Below are 23,717 nucleotides of genomic sequence, written 5' to 3'. Positions count from 1 at the left end.
GAGCTATTTACAGCTTACTCCGATGTGTGCGTCAGTCACTTAAATACAATGAATGCAGAGCCTAAAGAAATTAATGGCAAATATACCCGTGGTATTGCAGGTGATGAACGCCAGCTAGTCCACATTTTAAGACGAGGCCCTTAGTTCGATATGTTTCAAGGTGATCGTTTGAGGTACAGAAAGTAACATGACCTAATAAAGGCCAGAAGAGAGCCAAATCACGTCCAGCCGTGTATAATAGATTGCCAATGATTAGCAAAGTAAATTCATGACTGTATAATGATTGGATTAAGGTGGTTTGAGGTCGATTAAGGTTAAATAAGGAGGGCTAGGGTCGATTAAGGAGGATTAAGTTGGATTAGGGTGGTTTAGGGTGGATCAAGATGTAATAAGGAGTATTAGGGTGGATTAGGCTCGATTAAAGTGTATTAAGGAGAATTAAGGTCGAATAAGGCGGATTAAGGAGGATTAATACCGCTGTCACACGGGCACCCGCGAACTCCGTTGAAGATGAAACTCCCTAATGGAGATTTATGGCAATGGAGTTGCGGCGGTGCTACACGGCACAGTGCGAGCTTTCGACGGGCGCCGTATGGGACAGAAACGGCGCTGGTGTGCTTACTTCCCCGTGCAACTTTTCACGTATATAGTCGCCTTTAAGTAAAGTATAAGTAGTTTTTTTTTTTAATGCAGTATGTGTTCTAATAAAGTCACAGCGAGAAAGTTTACGGTATGTTACCGCAAGACTTTTGCATTCCAAGCATAGCGAAGTTGGCCACATTGTGCTCTCGCATTCGTGCATGGGCGCATTGGTCACGTTGTTTCACCGGTGCGCGGTACGAGTTGTGATCTTGTGCTGTGCTCGCGGTGAGATCAACTGTTTGCAGATGTGTGACGAAGACGTGAAAAAGAAGGTCGCACTCGCCATGGCCACTGTCATGAGTAAGACGCCGGCGGCGCCATAAAGAAGAAAAAGACGATGTGAGCGGAGCGTTCTGAACGGCGCGAGCGCACGAGGCGCGTGACCCGAGGCGTGATCGAGGGATGAACGGCGTTGTCTGAGGATTATCGACGTGGTTCCGGGCCAGGAAGGTCGCATCGCCAGCTCCGCACTGGCGACGGGAGACTTGGGGGTCTGGCCGAGTCCGTGACGTTGGCCGTCCACGGTGTGGCCGTCGACCTCGGCAAGTTCGGGCGAGGCTCCTGGACGAGCTGCAGCTTCTCACGGCAGGACCAGGCACCCCAGAGAGGCTCCCCCTTCTACGGCAGACCGGCACGTGCGATGATCCCCGGAACGCCACGTCGGCACTCGGGAAAGAAGCTGGACGGAAGCAGCGGCCGAGGACGTCGCTAGGCCTAACCCGTCACCTCTCCCGGCCACGTCAGCAACAGCGACCGGGTCAAACAGGCTCCGAAGATGAGCGGGTGAACGTACCGACTGTAAGGCAGCCACGACTATGCGACAGTCGGCGAAAGCAACGACTTCAAGAAAGGCCCAACGAGATTCTCGCCGGGAGAATACGAGCGACGAGGGCGAACTGAGTAAGGACGATACATTCTCGCAGTAGGCCAGAGTTGCCAGACGTTCGCGTGGGAAACGCCCAGAATTAGTGTAGGCGTAGTTAAGGACATGTTTAGTGTGTATTTTAGTGTGTTCATTAGGTTGTACATTTGTTGGCATTTATTTATTCATTGTCTTTTAGTTCAGTGTGTAGCTTGATTTTCGGTTTGAGGCTTTTTGGTTTTGAGTTCGCGTGTAAATAAAATCTGTTTGCTGTGTCGCCATGCGTCTTCCCTCTCCATCTCTCATAACACCCGCACGCCTCCGAGATCAGTGACAACGAAACACATCACACCACAATAACTGACATTGAAGCGGAAATGGAAGCCTCGGCAGCGAAAGAGCGCGCTATCAAGCGCCAAATTATTGCGAACAACGCCATGCTGACTGCGCTGGCATCGTCGTCTAGCCGCGCTCCAAGGGAAATCTGGGCCTATCCTCGTCATGGACGGTGGTTTGAGAATACGCTGCCAAACCTTGGGGACCAGAATTTCCGCCAATCATTTCGCGTGTCTCAAACCACATTCAAATATTTAGTTGACGTTTGCCGACCCACCATCGAACGCCAGACTACGAACATGCGCGAAGCCGTTCCCGTGGAGAAGAGGGTCGCCGTTGCCCTTTATAAGCTTTGTTCATCTGCCGAGGACAGGACAGTCGCCCACTTATTTGACATTGGCAGATCCACGGTCAACATCATTTATCGCGAGTTCTGCGAAACCGTGGTGGCATCATTGGAACATGAATGGGTCAAGATGGTAACTGGAAATGACATGGAGAACCACATCGGGGAATTCTATGCTTCCACCGGATTCCCGCAAGGTGTCGGCGCTCTGGACGGATGCCATTTTCCGGTTTCTCCGCCAAAGGAACACGCCAGCGACTATTATAACTACAAAGGCTGGTAAGTGCATGAAATGAAGGGCGAGCGTTACTACAAATAGGGCAGCAATAGGCGATTGATTGAAGCGGGATAAGATACGACATTAAGGCACAGAAATGTAGTTTTGTGAATCTTGCCGAAAGAAAAAAATATTCTTCCAAGCTAGGCAGCTTTTTTCCTGACACATGCCTACTACATGGCAATGTGACATTGCTGTAATGAGTTAAGATGCAGGTTATGACACTAGTGCTTTCAAATGTAAGCTAAATACATTGTTGTAACCAGGCATCCTGGATGGCTTAAAGGCAATGAAACTACACTAAATATCATTCGCGTAAAAAAAAAAAAGAGAACAACTTTACGCAGCCTGCAATCATCATGCAAAGGTACATTACTGTTTACAAGTGCTATTAATTAGGTATTGTGGAGCGTACAGCATTCCAAACTTTGCTATCATGACCCGTCCTTGTACACTGGTTTTTGTTTGACTATCGTGATCGGTTGAGTCAATGACAACGAGATTCTGGTTTATGTTTGGTTACGGTGATCAGTTCTGTGCTTGTCAGTGACAATTGGACCTGTGATGCATTCTAAAAGGGCATGAGCGCTAGCGGCATTTAACTGTGGACTGCACCTTACTTAGCAACTAGCCAGTACAACTAAGATTCACCTAGATGGTCAGGATAATGAACTGGCGCGCTTTGGCCATACTTGGCCCTTGCGCCACAAAACACTACATTCATAATCAGAATAATGAACGTGCGAATATGATACAGGTTGAGTAATTACTTGAGTGCATCATTGCGTTGTGTATGCGTTGTATTGCAAGCTATTGTGGCACCAAGGTAAATTTCAAAACACCCACATACAAAAAAAAAAAAAAAGTGAAGTACCAGGAATGTCATACTATTCAGTGCTTACTGAATGCTACAGTGCATTTTTACCCAACAGTGTCCTCACAGAAATGAAACAGCTATGACATGGTATGATGCAAGAGCTCCTAAAAAGTTTTGCTTTATCCAGGCTACATTGCATATATCCCACATGTTCTTGATAACTGTACTTTGTTCAGCATACTCCTAAAAATATATTACTTGCTATCTGATGCTGTTGCTTCATTACATAAAATGCATTCTTTTGCCCATGTGTGCTTACAGCATAAAACTATCCAGTTTCTTTGTCATGGACTTTACCTTTAACAGTGATTTTGCTTTTTCTTACAGGCACAGCGTGATACTGCTCGCACTGGTGGACCACTGTTACGTGTTCCGGTACACAAACGTTGGATCACCGGGAAGATGCCACGATGCACATGTGTACCACCAATCAAGTCTGTCTCGCCTTGTTTCGGGGCCCACATTCAGGCACCCAACCACCCTGATAGGCGGCGTTGCTGTGCCCCCACTGATACTTTGCGATCAGGCATTTCCCCTCACGCCGAACCTTATTAAGCCATTTGCGAGCATAAGCAGCTCTGAAGAGCAAAAGCATTTTAACTATCAGCTATCAAAATCTCGCAGAATAGTAGAAAATGCATTTGGGCGGCTTAAAGCCCGTTTCAGGTTTATAATGAAGAGAATGGAATGTGACATCAGCAATGTGCCGCTTATAATAAGGGCATGCTGTGTACTGAATAATATTTGCGAACACTTTGGTGATGCTGTATCGCAGCAGTGGATCGGTGAGGCGCAGCTGTACGACACAATATTTCAGCAGCCAACACACACTACGGATGCACTCGTCGCAACTGGAAGAAACATTCGAGCTGCAGTTGCCATGCACTTGCACCAACATATGGACCACTAGCAAAGCCAAGAAGTCGAAAAGTGGAATTATTTATTAAAATACTGCGACAGCAGGTCCACCAACTTTTCTTGCGCATTTACTTGCCGCTCCCGCAGAGCTTGGTCAACTTTAGTTGCCTCTTGCAACGTAGCAATCAGCTTATTTTGCTGTTCGAGCAAGTTATTCCTGAAGTTCTCAGTGGCACTCTGCCTCTTCCGCTTTTGTGGGCGGCGCTGTTGTGTGGTCGATGCAGGCCCTTGGCTATCGCTTGCGTCTGCCACCTCCTCCTCTCCAGATGTATTTCCATTGGAACGTTCCATGCTGGAAATTATCTGGAATGAATAAAGATATTTGTTGTTTATGCCATGCACCTACACATCAATTCGCTGTTTTCAGTTGTATTTCCTTACACATGAGTGCAAAGCCACAATGGTCACCTGCCACACAAAACAACCTTGTGAATATGACAAGCAAAGTATTTCGTGTATTAGGTGGGGTATTCCAGTTTTCCTAATTCTTTAGGAAACTTTTTTCGGGGGAAGTCATTCAGGTGCCCATAAAAACGTGGCAAATCTAGATTTTGGGGCTTATTTTTTATAAACAGGTTAACGTACCACGTATATTACCACTTACCATTTCTACAGTTTCATCTGGAGAGCAAGGGCTCTCCTGAATGAGGGAGCGATCATTCGCCGGCAGGGCACCCAAGATCCTGTGTACTTCAGAAAAGAATGGCCAGGGAGACGGCGAGGACCCTGTCGTCCTTTCCCGCGACTCTTTTCTGGAAACACAGAAAGCGACGATAAACAATTAAGAAAACTGAAATGCTAGACAAGTAGTAGAAGCTAAACTAGTTTACAAATGCTTGTTATATGCCATGACATGTGGACATGACCGTACATGCAACATTACATGCTCATTTGATATGCTTGTTTACGATTCATTATCTTTAGTTTTTTAGAAATGGCGACTCAAGAGTTGGGTACCTAAACTGCATTGAGTTTCCATGAGTGAGGCGACAACATTAATGTTGGGATATACTTTGCCACCATGGTGTAAACCAAAAAAAAAAAAAAAAGACGGAGGAAATTATTTGAAAGCACGAAAAACATGTGCACATATGCAACGAAAGGATAGTTTAGTGTGCGAAAGAAGTTTAAAATTTACCGTTTCATTTTGGTAAAGTTTAAAGGCAAATAAAAGCAAAGCCACAGAAACTAGCTGCGATTATTAAGCATGCTGATGTGCCATATTTGTTGATTCAGCTCATAGAAAATGGAACTCAGAAGAATTATGGACAAATCCAAAGCATTCTCAAGCTATTTTATGTATCTGATATGGCATTATTTGGGAGCATAAGACGAAACTGTAGAGGTGCGCTGTGCAGAAGCCCCGAGTTTGGCGCCGTGTGCGTGTCGGTCTTGTCCCTGTTCATTTCGCGCTGTGCATGTTTAGTAACCAACACGCCCGCCCGAGCTACGAAAAACGCCGTACGGCGCGTCCCCGCAAATAAAATAAACGGGCTCCGCGCGCTCGTATTGCGATGTTCAATTATTATTACATATCTCCGAATACCGCCAAACTAGGGCTTTCCTGCGCCTCCCTTTTCTCGTTCTCTGCTTAGTGCACGTTGCTTACCTGTATCTCTGGGTCAGGTTGTCGATCTTGGTCTGCACCTGCCGGCGAGTTCTCTTGATGCCGCTCTGCGCAAGAGCTGGGACAATGGCGTCATACACTTTGGCGTTATGTTTCTCCCCTCGGAGTTGCGGGAGGTGGTCCTCCCACAGCCGGATCAAGACCCAAGTCTCCGCCTCCGTCCACGTTGACCGTGGCTGCGAAGGGTTGCTGCCGCTGTGACGCTCCGATGCCGGTGCGAGCGAAGCAGGCGAGGCGCCGGGAGCGTTCATAGCGCAGTTTCTCCGTACGACACGTGCGGTTCGCGCGCGGATAAACAGACGAAAATGGACACGTGCGTCTCGCGCGCGGATAAACAAACAAAATGGCGGAACGACACTTTCCCATGCGGGATGGCGATGCATGGTGTGGAGAGTACAGGCGCTCATGTCCTTAAAAACAAATATAAAGCTCCAATTACGTGGTGTATAACCAAAGGCAAAACAAATAACAATGCTAAAATTTGTAAGTGAGCCAGTTCCGACGATTTTATTAACGTGGTTTTCTTCACAGCTGTAGCTATCTGGGAACGAGAGTACTCCGTCCAGCCGTAATGGTCATTGCCGAACTTCCTTCGCGAAAAGGTCCATTAAACTCCCTTGGCGAAAGGGAGACCGTGTGACAGCGAGCGCATCTCCTTCGAGATAAAGACGACGGAGTTCAAAGGAGTTTGCGGGTGCCCGTGTGACAGGGGTATAAGGTTGATTAAGGTGTATTAAGGAGGATTAGGGTGTATTGAGGTGGATTAAGGTCTATTAAGGTGCATTAAGGAGGATTAGAGTGGATTCAGGTCGAATAAGGTGCGTGAAGGTGGATTAGTGTGGATTAAGGTGAATTACAGTAGATTTTATGAGACTCGCACTCGCGTCTCTTAGGCGATAGCTAAGGACACCTGGTAATTTTTTTCAGTTCTTGAATTTGCTTTGAACTGGGCTGCCATGTACGCGTGTGTGGGTGACGATTATTATTTCGTTTTCTCACGGATACAGGCAATGTGCAGGAGGTGTTCACGTGATCGCGCATCCTTGCTGTTGACTTCTAGGTGGAGGCCGGGAATCTTCGCTTTAATAGCGAAAGCGTTACAATCACCTGTCTTCGGTTTTGTTCTGTGGGTAAACCTTTTCCATCCATGTAACACGAGCCGATGTTATTGTATAAATACGCTTTGATTAGGAAGGTTGAGCAATAAATAATGATTATGGTTATGATGTAGCAATGCAGGGAATATTATGTAGGCAACAATGTTTAGCACTGCTGCGTATTAGCCACTTGTACTTGTATAAAGGATGTTTTATATTCATCCTGCCTGACTGTTAACTCTTCGATAAATGTTCTAGCTGCATTTCACTGAAGACCAATTTGAGCCGCGCTTATTACAAGAACTTGGAAAAAAAAAGCTGAAGCCCAACGCAGTTCCAACAATTCTTTCCCACGACCTGTCGTGAAGCACAGGAAGCCCCCTCGATAGCGGCACGAACCTCGAACTGACAGCAGCAAGTGATTGCTGCTGCTTGCTCCTTGTCCCGCCTCTAATAATTTAAGCAATAGTGATATCGGTCACTTACAGACGCAGCCAACGACACTATGATCCTTTATGCAGAGCCTGGCGCCAACGCATGCTTTCCCGCAATCTATAATGCGTCGGCGATAGGGCCCCCCGCTAATCAAAATCACAATTTTAACTAAATTACTGCCTAATTTAACGGTATGTCGGTGTGAACTATCAAAATACCTTATCCAGAGGCGTTTCTCTTGCCTAAAAATATATATAATGTCTTCTCCCATAGGTATACGGAGTATTTTAAAGCTTCATTGACACCAAAGCCTAAAGAATAATCTGTAAATACCTTTCCTCAGCTTCTGTTATTGTGGGCGATGAGTGGTTGTCCGCAACCGTCCTATTCAATGCAGAAACCACAGCGCAAAGGCTATTTTGACATTGAGACAAACACATAGACGGACGATGCACTCGCCAGTTATTCATTATAAGAAGGCACGCTGAATATAATACCTGCGGTGCAGATGCGCGCACATGCAAGAAAAAACTGCCAAACGCAGAGCGATGTGTCACAAGCAATACTAGATCAGATGCACAAAGTAAAGCAGCGTATCATGTGGCAGAAAAAATATCTGGAGTATAGAACTCACCTCAAAGCTCCTTTTACATCAGTGTGTCATTCATACGGCTTTAAGATGAAAGCAACTTCCTCGTAAACGTTGCCTTCAGCATTCTCCACGCTATCATCACCATTTTTCAAAATTTTCTACGCCACTGGGGCGCGCAACTGGCCCAAAATCATGCGCCTCCATCGAATTCTGCGGCCCGTCCGCGGAAGCCGAGGCGGAATAGCGTGCCGTGCGCAGCGAGCGCAGCCGGCGGGCGAGGAGAATAGAGGAGGAAAGCGCAGCGGGGAGGAGAGTGGCACTATCAAATTACCAAGGGGCTTTATCCTGACAGTGCCCCCATGTGGAAATGTCAAGCAGCGCGGTCGCGCCGTGGTGCAGTCTCCGCTTTGTTTACATCGTTTCGCCTGCGCTTTCCTTCGCTGCTCGGGCTCACGGCACTCCGTTTTCGACGGCGGCAGAACGCGTGCTTGCTGAACAGCGATGCAAAGACTGCAATGCGGTTTCAAGAAGGTTGCCGACGCCGACAGCTTTTTTCGTGGCTGCAACCTCAAGAAAGGGGAGCGTCCGCTTCCACACGTGTAAGGTGTTGAACAAATTGTGGGTGGTGATGTGACAGTGAAAGCGAAGTACGTGTCGGAGGTGTCCAACAAGATTGTATACGACATCGAGTTAGAGGTACACGCCGAGTTATGTAATTTAGTCACTTTTATTTCTCTATGGTGCAGTAAAAAAGTGGTCATGCATGTTTGCAGTGATGTGCAGAGACGGTGACGATTGCGGTTGGTTTCGTTGGTCGCTGGGCGTGCACACACGGCTGCTCTCATTTTGACTCCCATGGAGTGGCATCCGCACTGTCAGCACAGAAAGAACACATGCATTAGGCACCAATAAGCCAATAAAGTTAATTAAAGATGTAAGTACTACATATGCGCATAATTCCTTATACATGCTGTATAAATATTTAATGTATATCATGCGCCCTATTCAATGCAGATGTTGGAGTCATGGCAACTGATTCCATTAGTGAGGAAGGTATCTTTTCACTGCTCATGAGAAATCTCTCGTACAAACAGCTCCACGAAATGAAGCCAGATCACGGTAACCAGCGTTTACCTTGGGACCATAGCACGAATCTACTTTCTCGTCAATGCAAATCTACTTTCTCGTCAGGCGAATGCCCCGCCGCAGCTAAAGTAAGCTCACACCGTTGGCCGGCTACACGAAACGAAGATTCTTGGCAGGAAGAGTGAAGCAGGAAGAATGTGCAAGGTGGATATTACTTTAAAGCATGCTTGGATATTGTGAACCTAGAAAGCATGGCCAAGCAACAAACAATGCGCATGTCTCGGGCAGCTGCTTTCCGATCTGCCGCTTACCGACGCACGCGATGACCGCAGCTTGCATTAAATACGGATGGCCACCACACAAAAGAGAAGTAGCGCGCGGACCTTTTTGTTGCCTGCACAACTATAAATTTAAGTTGCAGCGTTTGGAAAAGAGATAAAATTTTCTTGAGCTCGTCCTTGCCAATCGCGAGTGAACTAACAGTACAATCAATTAAATTCGGGGCTTTTACGTGCCAAAACCACGATATCATTATGAGGCACGCTGTAATGGAGGGTCTCAGGAATAATTTTGAACACCGGGGGCTCTCTAACGTGCACAAAAATCAAAGTACATGTTAACAAGTGTTTTCTTGCATTTCGCCCCCATCGAAATGCGGCCACCGTGACCGGGAATCGAGCTCGCGTCGTCGAGCTTAGCGGCGCATCACGTATGCATTTACCGCTAAGCTAACACGGCGGATGTCACTGTACGATTCAACTACGCGACACGTCTAAACAAACGGTCATGTGCTAAATGCAGGCACATTACTATTGCGTTTTTACCGAGAGGCCGTGATATTGCACGCGAATGAGAAAGTACGTGACTTACTTGACTCGGCGCACTGCAGTTATCCACGCTTGTCGTCTGTCCTTCTCTTACCACCTCCCCGGAATTCTGTAGGACTTCACGGGTGGCTTTCGAGCTCTCGAGACTGTTGTGGCAATCAACAACACAGCAGTATTGTGTGCCACCTTTCCTGGTTGACGAGGTCGCGCTCGCCGTCGCGAAAAGAACGCGCACGATCGCTCGCGCCGTAGAGAACACGGGCGCGCGCTGGCCCAACAACGGCCTTCGACACTTCCGTCCTTCCGCCAGGAGAGTATTCGGAGTAGCCGCGCGGGCAAACTTTAGGTTGCCTCGTCTATAGAGGAGGCGCTGAACAGTGCCTCTTTTCACAAGTTTCGAGTGAGCTGAGGTAAAGAAAACGAACGGTTTGTTTCTCTCCGCGAATATTTCCACAGATGTGCATGGCTGTGGGGCGAATTCGCAAGTCTAAAAAACTGGGACCGTCAACATAACAATACAATTAGGCTAGAATTGTTCGTAAGAACAAATTCCAGCGAATCCTGATGCCAGGTATAATATTATTGAAGGCGACCCGCCAATCGCAAAGAGCACTTACGAATGACAAGATATGTTAGAGGGTGCAAACACTCCTTGAATATGGTCAAAATCTCTGAAGCAGTGGTATAAAAGTTATCTAGAGTACTCCTTAAAAAACAGCATAAATTTATCAACATATCGTAATCCACTTTTCACTGTTGTTGTTGGACAAGCGGCTTACAAGAGCCCTGTCACGCGACGCCAGGCATAGGTCACTGAGCAGTGGTGCTAAGCAAGAACCGATACACACACCGTTTCGTTGAATGTAGCTCACCTCCTTCAAGGAGACAAAAAGTGGACTGATGGTATATTGTTAAAAGCGCTATTAAATCACCGACACTCAAACTTTCCAATATCAGCTTTTCAAAGCAAGACCACAAGAATAAAAAAAAATGTGCCTAAATTCGGACCGACTTCTGTACTCACTCGGTGGAACGCATTTCGGCGGCTGCAGGCCAGTCCACGTTCCGAAATCGCAGCGCAGACCTTCTGGATTCTCCAGTTCGAGGGGCGTTTCACATTCGTAAGCTGCAAACGAGCCATGTGAAACATCCTGACCTTGCCGTGGCCTACCGCCCGTCACACGATTAAGAAGGTCTTCGAAGCGACAGCCAACTGCATAGAACAGGGCACAGAAAGGACAGGATGTTAGTTAAACTTTCGGCTGAAGCCTCTTCAACACTTCGTTGCTAACTGCACTGAGCGTGCAATCTTCATTTCGGCGTCTTGTTTCTAGAATAATTTTCTTGAACTGACTCGTGACAGACAGACGAGCATTGCTAGCTACACAGTGTTTATTTGCGTCGATAAATATTGTATTCATTGGAGTAAGACATGTCCGCTACGTAAAATAAATATCAGCTTTCGTGTACTCTATTTTTATCGTTGCTCTAGAGCTTTGAATCTTTGCTGCGCTTTTGAGATAGCAGGCTCTTTAAAAGTAACGCACCATCGACGAGGCACTAATAAGGAGGCACAATTTTTATGATATAAAATAATGAGTCTTTGCCCAAATCCTTACCCTATAAATACACATGCACTGTTAGGAAATGCCTGAAAATGTGAAGGATGTAGTCCTTGGTAAAATTTTAGCGCTAGCGCACAAGGACAGATTGGAGACGTATACAGTACTGTGCCAGTGATATAGTTGCAATTCAGAACTCGGCTGGTTTATCCGTCCAGGGCTTCTGAGATTTGCTTCGCTTTTATCTTCACTTTGCATATGCCGAATGAAATGATGGTATTTTCATTCAAAAAAAAAGGGTTGTTTATTGACTCGTGTTTGGCGCCTCTACTTAGCGATATATTTTTAACGCACCACAATAGATGCTTTTTAGACGCATTGGCTGGTTTTAGTGTTTTTAAAAAATGTGTTCACATTAGTCGAGGATTTTTAGTTTCTTTTTTTTTATCTAGAGGCACACTCTACGGTAGATAACCTGTCAAAATATTTTAGTGAAATCCTAGCTTAATCAACTAACACTGACGGTTGAATCGCCCGCCAAATGAGCACTGCAGTCTCTAAACATCCAGCTTCAATTGTATGACCAAGGCACATGCTGGATTTATCAGCCTATAGAGCCAAAAAGCCCCTGTTGCCTTATAATTGCGCCCATTCAAAACTGATTGAAAGAGCATTCCCAACTTTTTTCTAGGCAACGCCATAAAAAGTCCTGCCACCATAAGGTATATACAAGCCTAAAGAACAGTCTGAACGTCTGTCTGCAGTAGTGTACCTTAAAACCTTGCAGGTATCCGTAGCGGAGGGTTTCCTCAGGAGGCCTCGCACGGGAAGTGGCACTCAAGGTACCGTAAATGAACGACCGTCAAATAAAAGAAAGACTGCGGTTGCAGAAAGATAAAACAAAAGAGCATCTGCAGTTACTCGAAAAAAACCTGGTGCAGTGGAGTAGCCACCAGTAATTTTTTCATTACTAAGATTTAATTAGGTAATTGTAATTAATTAACTCGAGAAGTGCTGTCTTAATTGTGAAAGTCTCAATGAGAAAATTGTAGAGCAACATGAGAAACTCCCGATACAGTTTTCGGTTGTTCAATACGTGCTACATAAAAGTGTTTTTCCGAGCGTGAAAGAAGCCCGCGAATACACCCAAAATACACGCAAAAGCTACAAGCTTTCGTTCACTTGACGTCGGCAGACGGTGAACACCTTGTATTTTAATATATGCCATTCTCGCTTGAGTGTTAAACACAACGAGTTATATACCATATTCACACATTAAACTATTAATATTATCATATGTATTGACCACTAACTCACAGAAGGTGGGCAGCGTTCATTAGTTTTGTAACACCTACGTTTCCTATATTATCATTTACGAAAGATTAAACTTCGGGGAGATATCGGGTTTAACTCGAATTTCATATTTCTTGTTCTGGGTCCAAAAATTGCAAATTCTCGAGTTTTACCCGAATAATATGTACTCTCTGTTGCGCTGTCACGAAGGGCCTTCAGACACTTTCAAGCTGTTTGCAACAGCTTTTCGCCTGAAGGACCCCAAGCAAATTGTTAGAAATAAAGTTCTGATTTTGAATCTCAATAAAGCGAATAACTTTCTAGAAGCGTTCAGCTATTCCCTCACATTGACAATCATCGTCGATGGCATCTGAAGAATTTTTTTTTTGACAGTGCGATGGCTAGTTAAGCTTCTTCTAATTGGCGCTGAGCCGTGCTCCCTCAAGGGCTGCAGAAGATAGCGCCAACCTTTCCCTTTCCCTCAAGAACCACTTATCATCATCATCATCTGAAGAGTTTTTTTTTTTTGACAGTGCGATGGCTAGTTAAGCTTCTTCTAATAGAATGACGTGGTCACCTTGTTTTCGATAAATCATAGCTCGCACATTTAATCCGCATCCGTTAGCGTGGTTTATTTTATACGTATTTTGTTTGCGTAGTTTTTACGAGCTTAACACAAGCAGAAAGGATGCCTTCTTACTCTTTCTCCAAGTCTTTTTTGTTGCTGCAGTTAACATTAGTTGTATAGGCACATCCCTTATTTACCCATCATCATCATCATCATCATCATCATCATCATCATCATCATCATCATCATCATCATCATCATCATCATCATCATCATCATCATCATCATCATCCTATATTTTTATGTCCACTGGAGGACGAAGGCCTCTCCCTGCGATCTCCAATTACCCCTGTCTTGCGCTAGCGTGTTCCAACTTGCGCCTGCAAATTTCCTAACTTCATCATCCCATCTGGTTTTCTTCCGACCTCGACTGCGCTTCCCTTCTCTTGGTATCCATTCTGTAACCCTAATGGTCCACCGGTTATCCATCCTACGCATTACATGGCCTGCCCAGCTCCATTTCGGAGAATATCGGCTATCCGCGTTTGTTCTCTGATCCGCACCGCTCTCTTCCTGTCTCTTAACGTTAGTCCTAAGATTTTTCGTTCCATCGCTCTTTGTGCGGTCCTTAACATGTTCTCGAGCTTCTTTGTTAACCTCCAAGTTTCTGCCCTATATGTTAGCACCGGTAGAATGCAATGATTGTACACTTTTCTTTTCAACGACAGCAGCGGTAAGCTCCCAGTCAGGATTTGGCAATTCCTGCCGTATGCACTCCAACCCAATTTTATTCTTCTGTAAATTTCTTTCTCGTGATCAGGGTCCCCTGTGAGTAATTGACCTAGATAAACGTACTCCTTTACAGACTCTAGAGGCTGACTGGCGATCCTGAATTCTTGTTCCCTTGCCAGCCTATTGAACATCATTGTTGTCTTCTGTATATTAATCTTCAACCCCACTCTTACACTTTCTCGGTTAAGGTCCTCAATCATTTGCTGTAATTCATCCCCATTGTCGCTGAATAGGACAATGTCATCTGCAAACCGAAGGTTGCTGAGAAATTCGCCGTTGATCCTCACTCCTAAGCCTTCCCAGTCTTAGAGCTTGAATACTTCTTCTAAGCATGCAGTGAATAGCATTGGAGAGATTGTGTCTCCTTGCCTGACCCCTTTCATGATAGGTAACTTTCTACTTTTCTTGTGGAGAACCAAGGTAGCTGTGGAATCCTTGTAGATGTTTGCTAAGATATTCACGTATGCCTCCTGTACTCCTTGATTACGCAATGCCTCTATGACTGCTGGTATCTCTACTGCATCAAATGCCTTTTCATAATCTATGAAAGCCATATAGAGAGGTTGATTGTACTCCGCAGATTTCTCGATTACCTGATTGATGACATGGATATGATCCATGACTCCCACAATTATTTACCTATATGTGACGTAAATTCGATTTGTAGTTAGTGAATTAAGAAGATAACCGCTTCGCCCGGGATCGAGGTTCACGGCATGATCTGGGCCTAAAAGGAGAGCGGTGCGATTGCGTCACTCAGCCGAGCGTCGAATGCCGCCATTGCCTGCCTTCTGGTCAAGATTATCGCCTCGTCTGAAGGCTCTTCATCCCTGCTACCTCCACCCACCTTCGCCTCCTTCCCGTCTTTGATGGCTTCGGCAATGTCGCCGTTTCGTCGGTTTCGAGCAGAACAACACGTCGTTGTCGGAACCGCGATGTATTCATCTGCTCTCACATCCGCCGCTGTGTCAACTCGTATAAGCGGCGCACAAGTTCAGCGATTCCCGGTCCCTGTGCAGCAGGACTACGTTCACCGTAGTTCACTGACGGCTGGGGAGGTCAGTTGCGGCGTCGGTGCCCTCAAATCAGCCGCAGGTCAGTGATAACCAGCCGTCGGGAACTACAAAATTCCTTCGTTGTAATGGCCTTCCCTATATGGAAGTTTTCAAAATACACGTGAAACATCGGAATTTCGCCGTGACATACAGAATCCTTGGTTATATAGGTAATTTCGTTGCAGAGGCGTTCGAACAAGTATTCCTCTTGGTGGAATGAAGCAAGGAAACGGTGATTATAGAAGAAATGCAGCGTGGAAAAGTCTCCAACACAGTCATTCACGGACGAATTGGTTGGATTATAAGTTCTACGCAGCTGTACATAAACGAACTGTGGCACTAGCGAAAGACGAACATAAAAACTGCTTGCATTCTTTTTTGTGGAAATCAGACAAAAGACGTGCGCTCATAGATCTTTAGGTAGCGAGAAATCTTTCCGGTAGTCCTTGTAGTCGTCGCACGTCTGAATACCCACTATAACTTCAGTCCTCTGCTTAATTATTCTTCCACACTTAATCGCGGTTTTGCGCGCATTCTCGCCTCATATCCTAAGAGGGCGATTTCGTGTCGACCGCGCGGTTTTGAAATGCCTTGAAACGACGACCTCACCATAAGGCATATAAGGCTTTCGCCTTAATAAGTGAATTTTTACTTCTTTTTTTGACTGGAATTAAGCTCTTGCGTTTTTTGTTTTGAGTGGTAATGTGTTTCATGTTGATATGGATGTGAATTTGATACGGAAGCAAGGAATGGTTTACTATAGTTGCTAGAGGCTATCGGTAAAAAAAAAAAAAAAAAAAAAAAAAGAAATTCATTGCCCCTTCCACTCCATGAAGGTGGTTAACCAGCGAAGCTGAAACATGCGGACCCGGTGTTTATCACGTGCTAAATCCCGACGGTTCATTAAAGTATTTCTAAATTATGAGGTTACACACATGATGCGCTGTGACGGAGAGAACGACGTCACTGACGGTATGCCCCGCAGTCCACCGTTGTCGCTTGCGTTCAATGTCTTGAGTTCGCTCGGCGGCGTGGTTAGCAGCATTCGCCCGCCATTTCCGCTTTAACTCTTCGAAATTAAATCTGTCCGTCAAACCATCACGTAAGACAATGAATGGCTCATACCCCCGCAAACGCGGCTTCTCCATTACGGCGACAGAAGAGAAGCGAAATTCTACGTCCCCCAAACAGGTAGCTTATTGGCTAGAAATAATCGCGAAGGGACTTGAACACGCTTTTATTCGCCTTGCCTTAGACCAATGAGGTTTACTAGTTAGGCTTCAAAAAAAAAAAATTCGAAGATCTTACATGCCAAAACCATGAACTGGTTGTGAAGCACACCGTTGTGGAGGACTCCGGTTCAATTTTGACCACCTGGTGTTCTTTAACCTGCACTAAATGTTCGGTATACAGGCGTTTTTGCATTTCGCCTCTATCGAAATGCGGCTGCCGTGGCCGGGATTTGATCCTGCGACCTCGTGCTTAGCAGCGCAATACTAAAGTCACTAAGCCACGACGGCGGGTAAGTTCGACTTCAAGTTTTATAGAAATTACCATAACAGAGTTATCCGAAGTAATCTTAACCGCACATCAATCGGCCTCTGTACCATACCGTATTATTATTTCCATGATTAAACTCTTGTTTAAGTTCGTCCCCAAACAACTTTTCAATTTTTCCACTGCTCCCTATACCATATATATTGTTACGCAAAAGCTACGGAAAGGACGGAGGAAGAGAAGAACGAAGTGCGCTTGTCTTGGTAGCGGCTCGGTGGACTATGAGCTCTTGGAAACTTGTAAAGAATTTGCTGTTAATTGAACATCAGAGTCCTGGTTTACCTTACAAAATATGTTTTTGTGCTCGCGACAGGTGAGGCTTAAGTCGATTTACTGTTAGATATGGTCTGCTGATGTTGATTTAGAAAGTCGCTTTCGACTAGCAAGTCCGTCAGGGGAGATTTCATCATTGTAACCTTAGATACTTAAACGCCTATGACAGTGCCGACTGCGGGCTTCTAATTTTTATATTATTAAGCTGTATTGTACCGGACTTAATATGCATGATTCCAGCAAGCATGTGCCAAGCCTTCAAAAATCTGCGTGCGCGTCACGAGAATGCAGCCATCTTACTAAATTGTTCCCTGTCCTCTTCAGAATCTCAAAGTATCTTTAAGTATCAGCTTAGGTAATTATTTACCGATAATTAGTTCACCAACCTTTGAAGTATTGAGCAAGTAATAAGCGAGAGTGAGGCATACACCATATTCATATAATAATAGGATTAATAATATGATATATATTCACAACTTCACGTAATAGTTCAGCGGAAACCCCTAGGTGGAGAGAAGTAATTAAATGGAAAAAGAGACATCCACCCAATCGTAGCAATTGCTACAAAGGAAACTTATACGGGTTCCTGGAAAGAAAAGCCTCGTACTTGAAGAAAAATTCGTCCTGGTCCGGGACTCGAACCCGGGACCACCACCTTTCCGGGGCAGCCACCGCTCTACTATCTGAGCTAACCAGGCGGCTAGCAGATGGAACGGCGAAGTCGAATTTATCAACAACTCCAAGGAAAGGCAAGTGTTTTGACTTAATAGTTTAGCGGAAACACCTAGGTGGAGAGAAGTTTTTAAATGAAAAATGAGACATCCAGCCAATCGAAGCAATTGCTACAAAGGAAACCCATACGGGTTCCTCGAAAGAAAAGCCTCGTAGTTTAAGAAAAATTCGTCCTGGTCCAGGACTCTAACCGGTACCCGTACGGGTTTTCGTGTTATTTGGCCAAACGATTACGTCAAAAACTTTTCATTCCATTTTATCTCTGCAAATTACCTAATTTCATCACACCCACAAATTCTCTGCCATCCTCGTCTTGCTTCCTTTCTTTTGGCACATTGGCAGTGTATATTTAGTAGCCAAATCTTCGAATCTCCCCGCTTCAAGAAGCACGGAGGACTCCCGGTCGTCATCAGCCGTGGAAATCGAGGACGACGAGGAAAACGCGACGTCCCAAAACATTGCTGCTTGGCCCGTGTGCCTACGGAAGGAATTGCCGACCAAATTATGACGCGAGATGCAGTGTCCCGGCTTCATGAGCGTGCGTGACTCCTTTGAGGCAGCAGACAGGTTGTGACAAAGTATGGCACCGTATAGCGCAGCAATATCAATGTGGTAAGCATACAGGCATAGAAACATAGACATGCTGTAGTTGTGATGGTGAATTTCCAAAAACAGACTTTCCTTACCTGGTTCGCAAGAAGGCAGAGTGCCCTGGACTTTTCCAAAACGGCAGACGGGATCTGGTAGGCTATGCGCCCTCTGCAGCTGGTAATGCTGCTTGCACGTGAAATTCACCACCTCATTATGCGCCACCTCCAAGAGTTCAGGCTGCCCGCCTTTCACATACAAATCCCGGCAAGGTTCTGCGAGAAACAAGATGAAACTCGTGATGTAGTAACTTGTACGTCCCGAGGTGTTCTTACATTACTTTATACGACCCGTATATTATAGTAAAAACAAAGCTGACTGTTTCATCTTCTAGCGCCCAAAATGCGATCAGCCCATTACACATGTGCACGTGTATATGAGTCTGTACTGCAGTGCAATGGCTGAACCTGCGTTAAATATAAGCGTAGATGCAGTAAAAACATAGGGAAAGTGAAGTGCCAATATAATAACGTTGCGTTATTATCCATAATTTTGTAAAAGAAGAAGGAAATGAAAGTGAAAGAAACGACAACTTTTGACACCGGTGGCAACCAAACTCAGAGCCTCCGCATCAATCCTGCGTTGCGTCAACAAAGCTGACCTTTCATCTACTATTAGGGTACTTACGTATACATGTACTACGTCGAACATAGCCCTTCAAATGTTAGCCAGCGCCACTCGTGGCCATGGCAGCAAATGTGAAACATTCACAATGGCCTCTGAGATTGCGCGTGCTGGCCGGTATTGCTCCGGCCGTGGCACTCGGCGCGCTCCCCAGTAAGAAGTGCAATGCGTAAAAGTGTAAACCTGCCAGCATGCGCAATCTCAGAGGCCATGCATTACCTTGCTCAATGTATATTTTCTCTAAAGCATCACTCCCCTTCTGGCGATCCACTGGCGTGCGTGAACGCCGGTAATGTGGACACCTTCCTGTTTTCCCCCCTCTCGGCCTACCGCCTTCCTAACCCGTGGTCAGTTTGCTCCAACCCGTACAGGGTAGCAAACCTGAAGTCCGCCGCTTGTTAACTTCGTTGCTTTTCCGAAGCACGCCTATCTTAGCCGAATAGTATTGTACTGGCAGTATACGTGGTAATATATAGTCGCAGTTTTTTCTCCGTTAGCGGTAGACAGGCGCAATCTTTACAGTGAACATACTTACTTTCTTTGCACCAAGGACTCGGTGGATACCATGCGCCATCTTGGCAGCGGAGTGATCTTGGTTGAGGGTTGTGCCGAAAATTTGTGTCGATAAACTCATACCCTTCTTTGCACTTGACGTATAGGTTGCTGTCCAGTACAGTCACTTCAGTTCCAGGCTTCACTTCGGCCTAGATAAAAGCAGGCGAAGCCGACAAAAAACATGTGAGCAAGTTCCCCCAAGAGACCGCGCAAATATACATTATGTTTCACGCTCCGTCTAGAAAAATTTATCCCGCTGGTTTATCGGTCTCAGCGCCCACCTGTGCTACAGAGCCTCAGATACGGCGCTTGTGCAAGCTCAGTCACAGCAGTGACACTAAAGTGAAGTGAACTGCAGTCACTGTATATCTTTCCAAAGGTATAGGAGCGTATACGACAACTGTATAGCTAGCCAGTGCTACCAAAGATAACCCGCTCTAGCGACACTATAGCGAGCCAGTACTGTCTCGTGTCGAGACAGGCCATGCGAGAAAGGGCATACAAGACTGCGATGCGCTGCAGCAATTTTGGATGATCCATGCACAATCATTCTTCATTGCCACCGGTGACGTGACTCTGCTGCTCAACCTCATTTACACACACATTTCGTGCCAGTGAACCCACGGTCCCACCTGGTGCACGTGGATTGATTGTACCAGGCCGGCCGCTCACTTGGCTCAACGTAAACTCAGCAACAAGTCTGACCCGAAGGAACAACTCAATTAGACTCTGTAGAGATCGTGTATCTGGTTGGATGCCAACTTGGTTCATTTTTTTTGCGTTATAGGACATCTGCAACATTTTCACACGTTATGCTTACAAGTACGAAGCTCTTTGCAGGGTATCCGAAGCTAGGAATCTTGCCCTAGCATGCTAAAGGCACCTGCAATGGCCACCTGACATAGCTCGAAACAAAGAAAACTTGCCCTGCAATTTGTGAATAAAGCAGCGTTAAAGCGGTTAGTATTATGATTTATGATTGTAATATCAAACAGAAAAATGTAATAAATGTCGATGTGTTGTGATCACAGTGATTTTATATTTTCGGGATACACTGCAAGCATAAAATTCAAATAAAGCTGGGACTACACCTCTTTCATTAATGGGCAAAGTGCTCGAGCATAAAAGAAGGAACAAATGCTTGCATCCACGCTTAGGAACGTTCACCTTTACTCGGAATTTTTCCATTGCAATGCGTACATTTCCTCTAGGACCATTCGCAAACTACCTCGGAAACAAGGCCAAGCTGTGTTGCAATAAACACGTATGCATGCAAAAGTACTCAGCTCTCTGTTTGGCAAACGATCGCTCATGCAGCTTCACGTACTCACGCGAAAAAAGTTTAAACTTGCGCTGCTTGGCTGCTGTTCATTATCACGGCAACACAAGGAGACGGCGACACATGCAGTTCTAAAGAGACACGCAGGACAAAGTTTGTCCTGCGTGCCTTTTCTTTCTTTCTTTCTTCTGCGTTTCGCCGTCTCCTTTTGCGGCGCCAACATGATGATCACGCGAAAACGTGTAGGCAACCTTTATATTCTAAAAAAAATGTATTATCAAATGTACTGACTATCCGAACTAAAATTTGCGGGACAGTAGAAACGAGCAACCATGTACACATGTTTGACCAATAACAAATACAGCCGACACCTGTAGTAAATATGACAACTTTCTCGTTCATCAATGGCCGTAAAATGTCTTAAGGAGCACTATACGAAGGAAGCAAAGGCGTGTTACCATTTTATTTGACCAGTTAGACCGGCGCAACACAGCAGCACTGGGGTCAGCCTGTACGACGCAGTTTCCTGGAACATGAGGAGACATGTGTCATCAGTTGCTCTCATTCGACTCAGAAATAGTTATTTGCATTTTTCTTATTTGCGTCATATATTCCCTATCCCATTTCACGCAATCACAAAACCGCACCAGCCACCATCTTTGCAAGCCATTACTCGGTAGGCAAAATGGCTTTGATTCGTCTTCACTAAGCCAGTTTTTTTTTATTATATGGTATTTAAGAGATGTTGACGCCTTTAATTGGCGCCGGCTACTCCTTTTCACATAGAGGTATGAAAGAAAAAAAAGAATTAACCTACGCGCATTAAAACTAAATGTCAACTCCAAATCACAATAACACAAAGTCCAGTCACATAAGTACACTAATACCACAGTAATACTGAAAGTCAACTCAGAAACACAGTAACACAAAGTTCAGTCACAAAGGCGCATTAAGTTAAACACAAAATCCAGTCACATAAGTACACTAATGCCACACTAAAACTGAAAGTCCACTCAGAAAAACGGCACACAAAGTTCAGTCACATAGGTGCAATAAAGTAAACACAAAGTCCGGTCACGTAGGCTATACTAAAATCACGGCACATAAGATAGCATGGATTCGATTCAAATGAAAGTACATGAACCCAGGTGTCGAATTGACCATAGAGTGAGTTTATCACAGATAAACACCCTTTCCAATAGTTTTCGAGAATATTGCTCGCCTCTAGAAATCTTTGGAGGGCCATTAACTCTCGTCTTTGCAACGAATATGTTGGTCAAGGACCTAATACCTTCCTGAGGCTGAAGGGCCAGCGGTCTAATGTTTCTAAATCACGTGCTAAACGTTGTCTGTGTGTGTCGTGTCGCGGACATTCTAACAGAAGATGCTGCACATCCTCATCCGCGCGGCCACAAGTACATTCCGGACTATCAGCTCTTGAAATGTTTTGTAGAAAATGTTTTGTGTACGCGGTACCGAGCCGCAGATGGTGAATGAGTGTTTCAAAGGCTCTGGTTGTATTCAATGTGGACGGGATTTTGAATTGAAGCGCATGGTCAATGTGAAATAAATCTGAAGACTTCGAGTTCTGATCAAACCATGTCGCTTTGCAACCACGGACTGAGATCTGTCTTAGTATGTGCCGCAATTCTCCTTGCGTTAGAGGGAGACCGTATGTCGCGGTATTAATATGCGCTTGTCTAGCAGCCATGTCTGCTGCAACATTCCCAGGGATATTGCAGTGGCCAGGTATCCATTGGAACATTATTGTGCGAGGTTTTTTTGACTTGCCTTTGTGAGCTCCTTTAGTGTCTCATAAACTAACGCCATGTTTTGGGAATCGCTGATGCCACCACGAAGTGACGACAAAGCTACTTGTGAGTCACAAAGGATGACCCACTGGTTCCCTTTTTGCGTTGAATTTATGTATCGTAACAAAGACAATATTGCAAAAAGCTCTGCTGTAGTTGATGATGTCGGGTGAGACAGTTTAAACGTCTGTATTCGATTCCATTCTGGAATGACAAAGGCAGCTGTAGAAGAACTTAATTGACAAGAACCGTCTGTATACGCTTGAATATATCCAGGGTACCGAAAGTATATCTGGTACAGCGCTAGTTGTTGGGCTGCTAGCATAAACATGTCTCGTTTGCGAATAATTCCGTCAACCGAAAGTTCAATTTTTGGGGCGACAAGACGCCATGGAGGGTAGGAAATATCTGAGATCCACAATTCGTTGTGTGGTAGTAGATTTTTTTGCACCTGAATCACAGTATTGATGTTCGACCTGTCTCTCTCAATAAGTGTAATTGCTAGTGGGTGCCTTTTGTGCTGCACTGAAACGCGAAAGTAGTGTCGACAGGTTGTCGACAGGATGCCGTGCCTGTTACGAGGCGAAGAACATTTATTATTGAGTTTATTTGTTCTTCGAGTGCTTTAATTTGAACATTCCAAGAAAGTTGTCTGTCTAGTATAACCCCCAGAAATTTGTGTTGTTTTACTATGTCTAAACGTTGCCCCTGAAGGCACAGCTGAAAGTCTTTTAGGCATCCTCTGGTAAAGGGTAGCACAGCCGTCTTACTGTAAGACAGCTCCATTCCTCTTTCGTTTAAGAATTTGTCCACAACGTTTAGGCCTTCCTGGAAAGTTGATTGAACAAGGCTAGCACATGAACCAGAGGCCCAAATACAAACATCATCCGCTTATATAGAGTAGTGTAGTGCAGGTGGAAGTCTCCGTGGTAAATCCGCCATTACACAATTAAAGAGAAACGGGCTTAAGACACTGCCTTGTGGGACTCCTTGAATAAGATTATGAGAGGAACTTTTTCCTTCGCTTGTTTGAATAAATATTGATC

At 45.2% G+C, this 23,717-nt stretch overlaps 1 protein-coding gene across 1 annotated transcript in view; it reads right to left on the bottom strand.

Annotated features, from left to right (window-relative positions):
• Positions 1-23,717, bottom strand: part of LOC119437491 (sushi, von Willebrand factor type A, EGF and pentraxin domain-containing protein 1) — a 256,678-nt gene that overhangs the window by 135,523 nt on the left and 97,438 nt on the right. Inside the window, exons 11-14 of the mRNA XM_037704501.2 lie at positions 21,319-21,386; positions 19,562-19,730; positions 18,441-18,617; positions 10,947-11,135 (exon numbers count right to left, since the gene is read on the bottom strand). Coding sequence (XP_037560429.1) covers positions 10,947-11,135; positions 18,441-18,617; positions 19,562-19,730; positions 21,319-21,386 — 603 coding nt within the window. The remainder of the gene's footprint in view (positions 1-10,946; positions 11,136-18,440; positions 18,618-19,561; positions 19,731-21,318; positions 21,387-23,717) is intronic.

Source organism: Dermacentor silvarum, chromosome 1, assembly GCF_013339745.2.
Source record: "Dermacentor silvarum isolate Dsil-2018 chromosome 1, BIME_Dsil_1.4, whole genome shotgun sequence".
Taxonomy (NCBI): Eukaryota; Metazoa; Arthropoda; class Arachnida; order Ixodida; family Ixodidae; genus Dermacentor; species Dermacentor silvarum.
Note: the sequence above shows the minus strand (reverse complement) of the source record. Positions and strands in the feature narration are given on the sequence as shown.